At 35.8% G+C, this 17,146-nt stretch overlaps 1 protein-coding gene across 1 annotated transcript in view; it reads right to left on the reverse strand.

Moving 5' to 3' along the window:
* Positions 1–16,652, reverse strand: part of LOC128984228 (mediator of RNA polymerase II transcription subunit 25-like) — a 46,246-nt gene extending 29,594 nt beyond the window's left edge. The window contains exons 1-4 of the mRNA XM_054403529.1: positions 16,518–16,652; positions 12,366–12,405; positions 824–954; positions 275–494 (exon numbers count right to left, since the gene is read on the reverse strand). Coding sequence (XP_054259504.1) covers positions 275–494; positions 824–954; positions 12,366–12,405; positions 16,518–16,639 — 513 coding nt within the window. The 5' untranslated portion in view covers positions 16,640–16,652. The remainder of the gene's footprint in view (positions 1–274; positions 495–823; positions 955–12,365; positions 12,406–16,517) is intronic.
* Between the last annotated feature and the right edge of the window lie 494 nt (positions 16,653–17,146).

Consider the following 17,146-nt stretch of genomic DNA (forward strand, 5'->3'; position numbering starts at 1 on the left):
ATAAATTGCCCTTTAAGGTCGTAATTCCTTTCTAAAGGGAACTTTTCATATACCTAATGTTAAAAATACCTCAGCTGTACTTATTTGTTTGTTATTCTTTCAATTTATTACCTTATTAAAATCTGGTGTGATTATTTGTTTCTTTTACTGTATTTTGTTTATTTCAGGTTAACTTAACCAATCAATAGTTTTATTAATACTTATGATGTCAAACGGGGCGAAGCCCGTGGGTAACAGCTAGTTACATCTAAATATTAAATGCATAAATAGTTACCTCGTTTAGTACCCCAGCTAGTTGTTCAACATTGAGTCCATCAAACACAGGGGTTTCTCTGACAGGCATCATGTAGGGAGGTGAGTTACACACCAAGATGCAATGTTTCTGAGGTGAAGCATTCACATCTCGCTTGGGCTGCAGATCCTCAAAACACAACAGAGCTGTAGCCAGCCCCTCGGCAATGTTGGCATGTGACTCACCCTTGCCTCCTACAAACCTACAGAGATAAAGTACAAATCAAATAATTATTTGGCAAAGAATAGAGTTCTAAATAAATCTCAGTAAAATGTGTAAAATGGATTGATGACTTATTGATGAAGATAAACTTTAGCAATTACAAAAGAGAAATAGACAATAATCCTTGTGTGTCCACATTTACACAACAATGGTCCTCCAGAGGTGATGGTTGTGGACCAAACAATGGTCCTGAAGAGTTAAGACTTTCTAATCATAATTAAGTCTAAAATATCACTTATCTTGAAATTGCAATCATGAATCTATATAAAGGCAGACTATTGTTCAAAATCACGTTCCTTATATACTTACTCCATTCCGATTTTCTCAAGCATCATGAGCACTTTCTGAGGACTGGTGTATGGGCCATATGTGTCACTGCTAAGGTTAGGTAGGCAGTCAGCTGCCTGATACGTGACAATCCCATAAAGTGTGTTTGTACTCTGAAACATTGCAAATTGAAATTTTTAATTAAGAAACTTACAACACGGTATGCATATAAGATATTTAACAATCAAAGAAGTAACCACAGTAATCTTCTGCACTTGGGTATCTTACCCATTGAACACAGCTTAGAATTCATTTATAATACTTCAAAGTAATATTGGGCGTTTATTTATTGACGGCAAATACCATTTTACAATAACGTTAGAAATTGGTAAACAATCAATATATTAATACGCGAGCAGTTTTCTTTTCACAGTCATAACTAGATAACGGCTGGACGGATTTTAACGTTTGATGTGTCAAGTTAAAGGTATTTTTTCGTAGATGTGTAAATATGTCTCAGAATGTTAAGAAATGGCATCACTTAAGTACAGTTGAGGGCTAAAATTTGGGAACAGTGGCGCTATCTGTCGTAATTAAATCAAACTTAATTCACTCTGTTTACAACTAGAAACATATGGACACGGTTAAATAGTTCTTAAGGTTAATCACAGACTGCAGGACTTATTACTTCCAGAGCAAAGCCTTACAGTTCGGTATGATGAAGTGAATGTATAAAAGTGCTCATTCGCAATGCATTCATGGGTATTACCTTACCATTTTATCATGTAATTTACAATGTGTATCATTATTTCTTTGTAGTGTTGTTTGGTTTAGCTCTTTCGTGTTTTATTTAAATTTTAAATTAAATGCCACCTAAGACAAAGAACTTCGAGTGGCCGGAAGAAACGCGAATAGAGATCTACGAATATAGATTTATATATATATACGTTCGTGAACACGATAACTTGAGTAATTTTTGTCCGATTTTGATGAAATTTGGTTTAAAGGTGTAAGGCAGGATAAACTTGAATGAGTTCGCAAACCAGCATGATCGGACCTCATGCTCATTCATGCTCATGCTCATGATCGGTTTTACGGGGGGTTTTATGGGATAATAGGCTAAATGATTTTTCTCATTTTTGACCCTCAAAACAAAAAATTCCCAATTCCTCTTTAGACCTTTTTAAAGAGCTTAAAAAAAATTGTATATCAAAGTGTTTTTGTACTGTTATTGGAAACGGAAAAAGTTAACAAAATTTAAATTTAAAATTCCCATGGTATTCTTATGGAGAATATTGTAAAATGTTGTAGTTTGCTTGATTACGGATATGTTTTGATCAAACTTGGCAAATTTATTTATTTAATGCTACTTCCCTATAGGGAAATTCGCTAAAACGGTGAATATTATGTTATTTGCGTCTTAACCCTCTGAGTGTTAAGCGTCGCGAAAACAACGCACAACACACCTGCCGTGTAGTTATGCGTCGCTTTTGCGACTCACAAACATCGTTTATGGCGAAGGCTCTGGGACTGACTGAATCAGATTGAACTGGATCGAGATTGGTATTGTTGTTTTCGGCAAATTCTAAGCTTTCTCCTGATGCTTGTTTCTAAACACTTTTCATTTTAGTTACGATCATATTGTAGCAGACAGATGACGTGCGTATTTGTAAACAACTTGGTTAACCTCACAACGATGACATTGTGTTTTATTACGTTTATCATTGTTTTAGTGTTAAAAATAAAAAGTAGTGATATACGTGGTGCATTATAAGAAGATTTAAGTGATTTGGAAGGGCTGGTTGATGATCCTGAAGAAGTAGGAATTGATATTGATGTAAATTATCCGCCAGATTCCTAGCTATGCTGGCTATGCATTCTTAGCAAAACGCTAAATGTACGAAATATGTTTTTCACCCATAACTTATTTATTTACAAATTTACTTCCTTATATTGCTATATTTTTGGAATCCTCATAAAATTTAGAACAAAGTGACTATTTTAAAATATTTGTAGACCTATAAGTTATAAAAATTTATTGAGCACAAATATAAATTTTTTCATTTATTTGATCCTTTCTGAGAAATGTTAACCTCACGAAAATTGTTGAAATTTTTTTTTGTAATGTTAGCGAATTTCCCATATAGGGAATAAGCTATTACCGTAGTACTCATGGTAAGACCTGGACCCGAGACCGATCTAATTTTTCATTTTGAGGTCCCTAGAGGCCAAAAACACCATCCGTTCAAATTCATATATATATATATATATATGTGTCCGTTAGCGCGATAACTCGAGCAAAAATGATCCGATTTTGATGAAATTTGGTACAAACGTGTAAACCTACGTTTATTCAAACGAGTTCGCGATCCAGCATAATCGGACCATGGGAACGGGGGATTATGGGGGGTTTTATAGGGTAAAAATGGGTTTTTCCCATTTTTGAACCTAAAAACAAAAAAATTTGTGATTTCTTTCTTAAACGTTTTGTAGAGCTTAAAAAAAGAAATAATTTAGTATATTGAAGCGCTGTTGTATGCCTAACGGTCACAAAGAAAATTCAAAAATAGTGTAATTAAAAATTCCCATGTTATTCTTATGGAGAAAATGAAAATTGTTGTAGTTTACTTGTTTATGGGTAGATATTGATACAATTTGGCAAATTTATTTATTTCATCCTAAACTATTGATGTATGGTCAAAAAACACTTTTTACCTTCCCCGTAGCAGCAAACCTGAGCACTTGTTAAATCTAATGTTATTTAAATAGGGAATAATATGTCTTATTTATGGAAATATTTTAGGAAAAATGTAATTAGACAAGTTGAAATTAGCTTAGTCTGCAGGTTTGCTGCGGCGGGGGTATTTTATATATTACATTGAAGCCCATAATTTTCCAAACAAAATTATATATTTTTCGTAAAACCCTGTGATTGCGCAATAAAGGGGCCAACATTATTACCACTACTATGGACACTTGGAGGGTTAATAAAACCTGACCACAATTTATGACCTCTTTATTTATAGGTTGTATAAAATGATAACATACTAAGTTATATATTTTTTATGTGTCTTATAAACAAATACACGATATAGCACATACATTTTATAGGAAATCTTATCTACTTTTTGAATAAGCATTGTTTGTTCTACTCCATAAACATTTTATGTTTTTTTTGTTTATAGTATCCTAAATTCATTTTGATAGCTCCCGGACTACGTATAATGACTTTCTAGGCTTACCTCCGTCATTATATTGAGTTTTAGCCTCCTGATCACATTTAAATACTAAATAATGGTGTAAATACCTGCATCTATGTGATCAATGTGTTGCTAAAATGCAACCGGTTTCGACTCACAAAGGAGTCATCGTCGGGCCAGTACAGATGTCTTCTTGCTTCATTTGAAGGTCGTCAATTCGTAATAAATAAATACATTTAACACGCACACGTACACGAACATAGAAACAAACATTTAAGGTTAAAAACGAAAGATAATACTATGGCGGTAACGGGACACGACGTGATCGGGCGGAGGTTATGTCTAGACTGCCAGTCATGATCAGCGTGGTCAGTGATGACGTCGTGCCTGGATTTCCCGATCAGCTGGTAACTTCATTCACAACTGTCCCTTGTGCTATTATCTTGATTGCAGTGTCGTAAATGTAATTCGATTGAAATGAAATCTTGTCGTTGATGATGTTTTGGCTGTCAATTTTAACGGCCTTATAAATTTCGAATTCTTCCAAGGTGTTTGTATTAAATCGGTCATTTGAGAGGTGTAGGATTTTCATGTTATTATTAATATTAGTGTAATTGTGGTTGTGAGAAACCGGTTGTCTCCTTTGTGAGTCGAAACCGGTTGCATTTTAGCAACACATTGATCACATAGATGCAGGTATTTACACCATTATTTAGTATTACCTCCGTCGGTAAAAATTATGTTCAACTTCAATTATTCAAAGATGACACGTTTCGTTGTAATGCAACATCGTTGGAGCTTGCAACACGTCAAAAACATCAAAATTTACATATAATACAGTATATTATACGCGACACGGGACACTTAAACACGAAAAAAATACGATAGCACTATCATGACACGGCGCGGCAGTCTACCTACAACCGCTGCCACTTCGTGTCATGATAGCGCTATTGTATTTTTTCATGTTTAGCCTAAATATTCCGTTTCCCGTATAATATGTAGGCCCTACTATATGTAAATTTTGATGCGTTTTGACGTGTTGCAAGCTCCGAAAATGTTGCATGGCAACGAAATATATTAGCTTTGAATAATAATTGAAGTTGAACAACATTTTGGACTACTAACATGGAGGTAAGCTTAAAAAGTTTTTTTTGTTTGTTTATAAAATGACTTATCAGCTGATCTTGATTTTATAGTCAGCAGAAAAAGAAATTAAGAATTCAATCACGCTTATAGAACAGAAAATATATAGGAGAGTTGGCAGGATAGTCAATAGTAGGATAGTCGGTCAAGATGTCGGGTCGTACAGTTCGTTATCCCTGTGGCGTCTGTGAAAAAACCGTGAATAAAGGAAATCACGGAGTTACATGTGACGGATTTTGTTGTAAATCGTTCCATACCGATTGTGTGTCATTTGAAAGTGATAAATACCAATCTATAACAGAGCTGGGAGACTCAGTCAAATTCAGTGTGAACAACTTCCCACTAAGTACCAGGGTTACTCATCTTTTAAGGTAGGTGTACCTTCTGACTTTATTGACAAGCTGTTGGATAGCAATCTCTGGCCTGTAGTGGGGTGGGTTAGCTGAAAAATATTTCACATCTGGCAACCAACGCGCCCCTTTCGATTCAGATAGTACATGCGTAGACGAGTCCAAAAAGTCCGGGACACAAATTTTTCGGACACTATGGGTGTTGATGACGTAATCAAAATGGCCGCCAAAGTTGTGTGACATGATTCTACATTTCCCTATATAACTCGGGTTCATATTCTAATAAAGCCCTACATTTTTAGTGATTATTAATCACGAAAAAATTACCTTTCCGATGGTGTACTTTACTTCATTGTTTAGATTCATAATACTACGAATATTTATATTTGTATTAAATATTTTGTTTTTGATTTAGATTTTTTTAAATCATTTTGCTAAGTGTCGTGGATCGTGTTACACATAGCTGAAAACGTCTTACATACACTTTTTTGTCTGAATATTACCTTTCTAACGGTATATATTACTTATATTTTAATACAAAAACACTGCTCAAAATTTGCCTTAACAATGTAGTGGTACACAGTGAGTCGTTATGACAACAATGCAATGTCTATGGGTACCGAAAAGTAATAGTGCTATTTAGGGCTATTAAACTTTTAATTTCGTTTTAAAATTAGAGACAATAAAATTAAGTAGAAGAAGAATAATTAAATTCCCCCTGCTGCAGCAAACCTACCGACTAAGCGAATTTCCATTTGTCTGAATTCATTTTCAATTAAATATATTTTAATAGCATTAGCTTTAACGAGTATCTATGTTTGCTGCTACAAGAAAACTAATTAAGTGTGTTTTTTTAGTAAAATATTGATAGCTTAGTATAAAATAAATAAATTTGCCAAGTTTGATCGAAATATATCCATAAACAAGCAAACTACAACATTTTACAATATTGTCCATAAGAATAACATAGGAATTTTTCTATTTACAATTTTTAAAATTTTCTCCATTACCAATAACCGAACAAAAACACTTTCATATACTGAATTAATTGTTTTTTAAGCTCTTTTAATAGGTCTAAAGAGAAATTGGGATATTTTGTGTTTTGAGGGTCAAAAGTGAGAAAAAACAATTTTTACCCCGCAAAACCCCCCGTAAAGCCTCGTTCCCATGGTCCTATTATGCTGGTTATGCTGGAACTCATTCAAGTTAAACCCGCTTTACACCTTTAAACCAAATTTTTATTAAAATCTGACAAAAATTACTCAAGTTATCGCGTTCATGGACGTATATATATACAGGGTGTCCCACGAAGGGTTTAAACGTTTGATTTTAGATTACTTGCCCATTTATGTTCCGAACATTTTGAAACTTTACACAATCTATAAAGTACATTTTAAAAATATTGTGGGAAAGTTTCAGCTCCCTACCTCTTGTAAAAACAAAATCGGAGCATATTGAGAAATGATGTTTTAAACACATTAAAAATAGTGTTTTTGGTTTTGTAGAACATTTGTATTAACGCATTCTATGGAAATAAGGCTTTTTCATCAGGAAATTATACCATAGCCTAGTGAAAACCCTAAAGTAGAGTCCAAATTTATTGTAACTGTTATCCATCACTAGTTAAAAATTAATAATAAATTGATTTATATAATATAATTAGTTAATAAAAACATTCAATACGCCACAATTTTGTTTCTACAAGGGATAGGGAGATAGATCTTTCACAGACATTTTTAAACCTTCTGTACTTTATAAATTGTGTAAAGGTTCAAAATGTTCGGTCCATGAATGGGTAAGAAATATAAAATCAAACGGTTAAACCTCTTCGTGGGACACCCTGTATATATATAATTTGAACGAATGGGGTTTTTGGCCTCTAGGAAAATCAAAATGAAAAAGTAAATTGGTCCCGGGTCTAGGTCTTACCGTGCCACCTATGGTAATAGCTACTTCCCTATAGGGAAATTCGCTAAAACAAAAGAGTGTACTCTATACAATATTGTTTAAATTTTATATCAAAATTCATAAATATCATATACATCAAAAATATAATCCAGGCTTAAATCAAACAGATTAACCCTTAGTGCCCATTGACCAAATCTGTGGACACAGTATTATAAAACATCAATATCTGTATAAATATAAATTATGTTATATATAAAATATATCTAACCCATAGATGGGGTTTTAGGAACAAATTGAGTAATTTTTGTCCGATTTGGATGAAATTTGGTTTAAAGGTGTAAAGCGGGTTTAACTTGAATGAGTTCCAGCATAACCAGCATAATAGGACCATGGGAACGAGGCTTTACGGGGGGTTTTGCGGGGTAAAAATTGTTTTTTCTCACTTTTGACCCTCAAAACGCAAAATATCCCAATTTATCTTTAGACCTTTGTAAAGAGCTTAAAAAAACAACTAATCTAGTATATAAAAGTGTTTTTGTTCGGTTATTGGTAATGGAGAAAATGTAAAAAATTGTAAATTTAAAATTCCTATGTTATTCTTATGGAGAATATTATAAAATGTTGTAGTTTGCTTGTTTATCGATATATTTTGATCAAACTTGGCAAATTTATTTATTTTATACTAAGCTATCAATATATTACTAAAAAAAAACACACTTAATTAGTTTCCTTGTAGCAGCAAACCTAGGTACTCGTTAAAGCTAATGTTATTAAAATATATTTAATTGAAAATGAATTCAGACAAATGGAAATTCGCTTAGTTGGTAGGTTTGCTGCGGCGGGGGTATTTAAATCTTGTAGTTAATTTTATTGTCTCTAATTTTAAAACGAAAGTAAAAGTTTAATAGCACTCAATAGCGCTATTACCTTTCGGTCCTCTTATAAATTCCATCGGGGTGATAACGACTCACTGTGTACCACTACATTGTTAAGGCAAATTTTGAGCAGTGTTTTTGTATTAAAATATAAGTAATGGATACCGTTAGAAAGGTAATATTCAGACAAAAAAGTGTATGTAAGACGTTTTCAGCTACGTGTAACACGATCCACGACACTTAGCAAAATGATTTAAAAAAATCTAAATCAAAAACAAAATATTTAATACAAATATAAATATTCGTAGTATTATGAATGATATAATAATGAAGTAAAGTACACCATCGGAAAGGAAATGTTTTCGTGATTAATAATCACTAAAAATGTAGGGCATTATTAGAATATGAACCCGAGTTATATAGGGAAATGTAGAATCATGTCACACAACTTTGGCGGCCATTTTGATTACGTCATCAACACCCATAGAGTGCCCGAAAAATTTGTGTCCCGGACTTTTTGGACTCGTCTACGCATGTACTATCTGAATCCAAAGGGGCGCGTTGGTTGCCAGATGTGAAATATTATGGTGTAATTTTTTGCTAACCCACCCCACTACTGAGGGAATACTCATATGTAAATTTTTGACTCCTAGAACTAATAATAGTCACAGGACCAGTACTAGGCCTAACCTTGAACAACATGATAGGCCTAGGCCTACTTCAAAGACTTCTGATGGTCCAAAAAACGGGACGTAAGCCCCAACCCACACTGTCTTGGGGCGGAAAAAAACTGTGATATTAGTTTTAGGTTTGATTTCTTAAATATTAGGTCTATTTTTAACAAGATAGAAGACCTCGAAGTTTTGTTACATAATGAGAACCCTGAAGTATTGTGTGTTGCTGAAATGTGGCTTAATGAATCTAAGCTGAATTGTTTTAAAGTAAATGGATTCAAAACCATTTCTGAATATTCTAGACCTAACCGAGTAAGGGGTGGAGTTGCTCTGTTGCTTAAAACTGACTCTAGGCTTAAATTTAAGCCTATGACATTATCTATTGACGAAGACATTTGTTCTGAAGGTGTATTTGAGTTCTGTTTGGGACTAATGCAGCTAGACAAATTCTAAATTATTGTTGTAGTATTGTATCGGCCAGGGACTGGCAACAGCGCTGATGTGATTGATTTTATCGATCGTTTCGACTTGTTGATTTTTACCCTCAGAGATAAGTTTAATATCCCGCTTCTTATTTGTGCTGACTTAAATATAAACAATCTTGAGAGATCCTGGGAAAGTCAGCTGCTTCAGGATTTGTTAGAATGTAATAACCTGAACATTATATTTAAAGGACCAACGAGAGTAACACCTGACTGTATAACTCAGCTTGACTATTTTATTGTTGACTCGTGTGTTGCACATATGTTTCGTGCCCCCAGTGCCAAACCTGTTTTTTTTTTTCTGACCACCATTTGCTATCAGTACATCTGTTGTGTGAACGTTTTGGAGAGGGAAATGTAAATAAAACAGTGAAGAGGAAATTTACAGCCTCGACTTTTGAAGCCTTCAAAATTTTATCTAGCAATGAAGCTTGGATGCCAGAACCTAATTTAAGAAATATTACCTCTAATGATTTATTTGACCATTTCTACGATTCGTTCATGTATGTTTTTAATGTAAGTTTCCCTGTGTCTACTTCAAATACAAAGAATGAACATAGCTCTTCTTGGGTCAGTCACGAGGTATCGCAGTCGCATGAAGCACTCTTGGACCTGTACTGGAATACTAGGTCGCCTCACTGTTCTGTCGATGGAAAAAATGCTTACCGCGCAGCTAAACGTCACCACTCTGCACTTGTTAACAAAACAAAAAAGGCCTTTTTTGGTAACAAAATATTAAATTCAAAAAACACAAGCAAGGAATCTTGGGCAGTGGTCCGTACACTGTGCGATGAAAAGTATCAGACCCAATCAAACCTGATTCTTATGATCGATGACGTGGAAGTCAAAAATCCTCAGACAATAGTAGACTATTTCTGTAAATCTTTTCACCAGGAAATATGTACATTGGCTAAAGATAATGTAGCCCCTGTGTTGCCCACTGATCTCGAAGCGAGTCGCTTTGTACTGTCTCCTACTTCTGCGTCTGAGGTTCGTGAAGTCGTCTTATTATTAGGATCAAAAAAAGTTCTGGCATTGATGAAGTCCCATCCATGCAGACTTCTCAAACTTTGCAATGAAAACGTCTTTGAAGCATTGGCCTGCGCTATTAACAAGTCGTTTGAATCTGGTTGCTTTCCTGATTCGTTGAAAACTTCAAAGGTTGTCCCTGTATTAAAGAAAAATGATCCTCTTAACGCAAGTAACTATCGGCCTATTTCTGTTCAGCCTTGTTTTGGTAAAATCTTTGAGATTATTTTTCTTAAAAGATTGCTAAGTTTTATTGAAACAAATAACATCTTGTCAAAAAACCAATTTGGGTTCAGAAAAAAACATATCTACCTGTGATGCCATTTTTGCCCTTTTAAAGGAAGTATATAACCACCTTGACATATCTGACAGCTTACTATGTCTCTTTTACGACATGACAAAGGCTTTTGATCTTCTTGACCATAGGATCCTTCTGGATAAGCTGCGAATGCTTGGCATTTCTGGAAACCCACTGCGATGGATTTCATCGTATCTTAAAGATCGGCACATGATTGTATCCTTGAAGCACAGAGGCCCTGACAACATCCTCCGGACATATAAATCGTCTCCATCACCAGCTCTGAACATCGGTGTCCCCCAGGGATCAAACCTTGGGCCCATCCTATTCCCGTTATACGTGAATGACTTGTCTGGCTACATATCCTTTAGAAATTTATGGCTTTTTGCCGATGACGCCTGTCACCTAGTCCCAAGCCCAAATCTAAACATCACGATTGAAAACGCCCAAACTGGCTTGCTTGAAATGTCAACTTGGTGTAGCAAAAATCATCTGTTCCTAAATTCTAGTAAAACCAAATTAATGGAATTTTATAACAGGAAGAAGCCTGAACCACCTCCGATATTGACCTTGGACGGGGTGCCACTTGAAACCTGTAGTGAAACCAAATACTTGGGCCTACACATTACGGAGAATCTTAATTGGGGAACACATGTCGATGCAATAGCGCCCAGACTGTCATCTGTCACCTACCTGCTGTTTAGACTTCAAAAGCTAGTTGACATCGAGATTCTCCTTAAGGTTTATTATGGCTGTTTTCATAGCATTTTGGTATTTTGGGGTGGTTGCAGTGAGGCAAAACGCATCTTCATCCTTCAAAAGCGTGCAATTAGAAGAATATGTGGAGTCCTTAGACGGACACACTGTAAACCTTTGTTCCAAGAACTAAAAATTCTCACACTTCCGTCCCTCTTTATATTGGAATCCGCATTGCTTGTTAAGAAGAATCCCAATATTTTTGTAACAAACAGCATGGTCCACAATTACAATACAAGAAGAGCAACAAATCCACATGTACCTCAAGTAAATTCCACCCTTGCAAGCAAGAGCCCTTACTTCAATAGTATAAAAATTTACAATAAATTGCCTCAGTACATCACGCAAGAGCCCTCTATCAACAAATTCAAGAACCTGCTAAAAACATTCTTAAGTCAAGCGGCCTACTACAGTGTTGATGAAATATATGTCTAGGCCATGTACATCCCTGAAGAGGAAATGAATCCATCTATTTAAATTATTATCAAGAAATGTAAAAAAACCTGACGACCACGTCGCTGATGCGATACCAGTGGGAATTCTCCAAGTATCCAAGTAAGTATCCAAGTAATAGGCCTATCTTTAACTTTTTTAACTACCTACATGCTTAATTTAACTCAATCTGTTGTTGATTGCTTGAATATAAGTAAAATGAAGGACCAGTAATTTTGTCACTGATGTCACTACACAAAGGACCCTGATTGGCCATAAAATTACCGATTGGCCGTTTTAAGGTTAACGTAAATAAGGTACGTAGCTTATACTTTAGTAAAATAAATGCAATCTCCAAGCAAAAATTCATCTAGGCTACTTACCTATTTCATGAATACAGTAATAACAAATTGATTTTTTACAGTTTTACTTACTTCACAGACATAATCTTCAATTGTCCCTTGGCTGAAATATCTAAAATAAAACTTGATGTTAATAATGTGGTTTAGGCTATAAACTAATCTTTCTCTAGGCAATTGCTTCTAACACAACATTACAATTGGTCTAAATATTATAAAGTAATTGGAGAGACTGATTGGAGTCATTGATATAAGTCACTAGGCTACTATGTTCACAATATTTAAGCAGTTTGAGGGGAAGTTCCTCCACCACTTTTTCTGCTTAATGTAGGCTAACATATGTTGCTGCTGATTGACGTTTTGACAAATCTCAGCTGTTGAGCTACATTTAATAGTAGGATCAAGACGTTGAGGGGATGGATTTCATCCCCTCTATAACCACCTACATTTGAACGGTAATTAGTATACTAAAATTAGTATACTTTTTAAAAGTATAAGAACAGTTAAAAAGACTGAGAATTGGCAATTTTTTGATAGGCCTAAAAATTTTTCGCCCCAAAGTATACGCGTCGAGTAACCGAACGTGGATTAGGCGTCCGGCAGTGTCGTCACCGGGTTGTGGGGCCCGGAACACCATTACCACAACGATACGGTGTACTGCTGGTACACATGTGTTCGTGGTGTAGTGGATAGAGTACTCGGCTGATGTTCAAGAGATACTTAGATTGAATCCCATTGGTGTCACTAAATTTGTCTTTAAGATTTTGCTTAGAATGCCATTTCTTCTTAACTGTGCATCTTTTGTTAGAATTTAAGGCATTTATAATTTTTTTTCTTAACCCTTTGAGTGCCATGCAACGATTATCGTTTGGCACAACACATCTGAAAAATATACTTCACAACGATACATCGTCGTCTGTAGTCTTACCGAAAAATACATTGCAACGATAAATCGGGCCGGCGCTCCTTTCAATCATGTGAGTTTTAATTGGCATATCGATTGACTCGGTTGTTATTTTAAAACAACAGTGATTTCAATCGATTTTTCATACGATCGAGGCACAATATATCATTCCATGGCACTTTTGGGATGAAAATTTAAACTTTTACTGATTAGTATTCTTGCGCACTAAACTTCGTCCCTATGGAAAGCCTGGCACTTTTCGGACATACCTAGTAAAAAGCACTTTTCGGAAAGTAGCCAACCAAAATAAATTTCTGGCACCCAAAGGGTTAACAGAATTTAACTTTTATTCGATTTTTTGGCAAATATTTACTGTATTTACATTGGGATATGATGTAATTTTTATATGTCTACTTACAGTATTTTTAACGCTGAATCCAAAAATGCAATCAGTTTTTGTCGGAGCGATTCCTAAGTTGACATAGTGGCCGTAAAACGAAGGTTAGGATTACGAATCTAAGGATAATTGAGCGGTATTGAAGGTAATGGCAACATGGCTTGGTCTGGACTGGACGGGTCCGTACTGAGTGAGGCAGTAACGTAGCCAGGATTTCAAAATAGGCGGGGTCGACCGACCGGGGAGTCTGGGTAAAGGGGGGGGGGGGGTCTAGGGAAACGTTTAAAAATATAGGACCCTAAAACGGTTTTTTTTAGCTCTCTTGACATTGAAAATAATCAACCCCAACGTCAATACAGTACGATTATATAATTCTACATTTAATTTAACAAAAAATATTATATTTAAGACCAGAAGGGGGGGGTCCGGACCACCAGGACCCCTCCCCTGGCTACGTCACTGAGTGAGGAGTGACGAGGACTGAGTGAGAAGAGCAAACAACTGTTTATACTTGATCTAATGCGGAATGAAATCAAATCAATTGGTTTTGATTTTTGAAACCAAATAATCAGTTCTTATTTAGGCATGTGAGGAAGGTAGGTCAGGTTTTATGCGGATTCGTGACTGTATTAAGTGTTTTGAAGTGAGGTTAGATTAGGAAGGTAAAGGTTAGGTTCATTATAACCTAACCTTTAACTTACCTAATCTAACCTCACTTCAAAGGACTTAATATAGTCACGAATCCGCATAGAGTCCGACCTATTTTCCTCACATGCCTTTTCTGACATAAACTGCAATTTAAACATTAATATTAAGGTTGGGTTGGGTTAGGTTAGGTTAGATTATATTAGATTAGATTATGTAACATAATTTATTAGTTGCTGATACATTAAATTATGCACTGTGGCACGTTTTCACTTTTAGACACAATGGGATTATGTACTATGGGATTATGCACTATGGCATGTTCATTAACAGACGTTGAGGCATTAGCCAATGGTTGAGGATTGGAATGAGGACTATGATCATGTCGGCAGGGGCCTAGCTTCTATTACTGATATTTTACGTGAATAAATTCTATTTTGTTTTATATTTTATGTTCATGTGATTAATAGTTTATGTATTGTAGTTGATTTATTGTATTTTCTAAACAGTACCAAAGTCCATTTTCTTTGAAAAATCTAAGTTAGTTATTGCATATTGTAACTCTGATTTTGCTCTCATGGCGTAGTGTGTTGTTTTGTCAGTTTAGTATTGAATGTAAACAGCTGACAGCTGTTTCCACTCCACAAACCTTCCACCCCTTTTAGTGTTAGTCGCCACTAGAACTTGGACTCGTCCATAGCCTACCACAAATATGTTAATAAATCTACAAAACCGAAGCTTAATATTAATTATTTAACTATACGGCCACATAGGAATCTCTCCAACCAAAACTGATTGCATTTTTGGATTCAGCGTTAAAAATACTGTAAGTAGACATATCAAAATTACATCATATCCCAGTGTAAATACGGTAAATAATTACCGATTTTTTCATTGCCAACAAGTTTGGCCTAATCCAAGTCTGGTTACTGGACCAGACGCGTATCCTCTGCCTTTCGGCAAACCAAAACAGGATTTTATCAGAAAAAGATTTACAGTAGCCTAGGCCTAAATAGACATTTTTGGCCGTAGGCCCCTACTTTTGCCTACCATTAGCGGTTTTTGGCATGCATTAAACATTAATTTGTTTGCCCCTAAAGTTACACAGGACATAGGCCTAGGCATAACTTAGGCTAGGCTACTTAGAATTTTTTAATTTAGCAAACTACGTTTTTTTTTCACAGAGGATACGCGTCCGGTAACCAGACGTGGATTAGGCGTCTGGTAGTGACGTCACCGGGTTGTGGGGTTCCGGAACGCCATTACCACTACGATACGATGTTTGGCCAGCGTTGTTCGTGGTGTGGTGGATAGAGTGCTCGGCTGATATCCAAGAGGTCCCTGGTTCGAAACACATCGGTTTCTTTAACTTTTTGTCACAGATTTTGCTTTGAATGTAATTTCGGTAATTCTGAGCAATTACTTGGTCAACCCCAATTTTTTTCATATTTTACTACGGGCATCAGGAGGTTCTCAGAAAGCAAGAAACATGTAATTCAAGGCCCGCAAGGCCATCGTACAGGTTGCCGAGCGATAAGAAGGTTCAAAGTCCAAGCGATAACAGTGGCTTGCGGCGTTGATCCAGTTGCCGCTGACTCGGATGAGGACGTTGAACCCGGCGATTACTGAGGTAATTAATAACCTAACTCCTAACCTAACCTAACCTAACTTATTATGTTTGTTTAGTCTCAAATACATCTCTAAGGCCAATTGTATCAGTACCGTTACGTTAGGTTAGGTTAGGTTAGGTTAATTAATAACCTAACTTAACCTAACCTAACCTAACCTAAATTAACCTTGCGGGCCTTGAATTATATGTTTCTTACTTTCTGAGAACCTCCTGATGACCGTAGTAAAATATGAAAAAAATTGGGGCTGACCAAGTAATTGCTCAGAATTACCGTAATTTCTTCTTAACTGTACAGCTTTTGTTAAAATTTTTGGCATTTATAATTTTATGTTATGAAGAGAATTGAACCTTCACTTGATTTTTTTTCATTATCAGCAAGTTTGGTTGGTTAGGTTAGGTTATGACAGTAACTGCCGTGGACACCTAATCCTCGTCCTGTTACCGGACGCGTATCCTCTGCGATTTTTTTTAGCCTACAAACTTTTTGTTTAAAATAAAGTTATGTGATTTGATTTCAAACAAAAAGTTTGTAAAATATTTTTCCGGAGATTTAATCCTAATTAATCTAGCCTACCTAAGGTGCCAGCCTCAGGCCCTGGCCTAGAGCAAGTTGAATTGCTACAAAAGAAAAAGATTCAACATGGTACTCACTCTAATGTTGGTATAATATAATTTGACTTTAGATCATTTAAATAAGCGCCGTTAATTGCAGTCCCTTCAATAACAAAAATTATATCAGCTTGAATAGTGTGATCGACGGGTCCCACAACCATGTTTGACGTTTGTTGTGTGTGTTTACTTAATTAAATTTAGTTTTCTGTTTTCTTATTCTTTTTCACTTTTCATAGGCTAATACGGCTGGCACTATCGTAAAAAAAATCAAAGATTATTTTACGGTTGGTACAGCTGCGGCCCCAAACAACCAATGTTTTCTGCTGGCATCTGGCATGGTGGTCGGTGGAAGGAAATAACATGGGTGTGCTAATTCCCATCATATTCTGACGTCACTCGGATTGCAAACAAAAGATCGCCTGATTGTCCCTGTCAAATTAGTATGTACATGGTCCGGCAGAAAAAAACTCCGCGATTACAAAGTAACGTGATGTGGACAGGTGGACAGTAGAAGGAGCAGAGTGGTGGGGGGCGCGTCCTTGAGTGTAGCTACTCGACGTTCTGTACCCACGAGCACCTTAGCTTCCACAAGCACAGAAGGCCTTCGAACAGTTCCTGGGATAACAGCTATTTGTGTAATAGCTTCACTGTATATCTTTATTGGACCT

Source organism: Macrosteles quadrilineatus, unplaced genomic scaffold (assembly GCF_028750875.1).
Source record: "Macrosteles quadrilineatus isolate MER2022 unplaced genomic scaffold, UCM_ALF_1.0 Scaffold_2__2_contigs__length_208266976, whole genome shotgun sequence".
Taxonomy (NCBI): Eukaryota; Metazoa; Arthropoda; class Insecta; order Hemiptera; family Cicadellidae; genus Macrosteles; species Macrosteles quadrilineatus.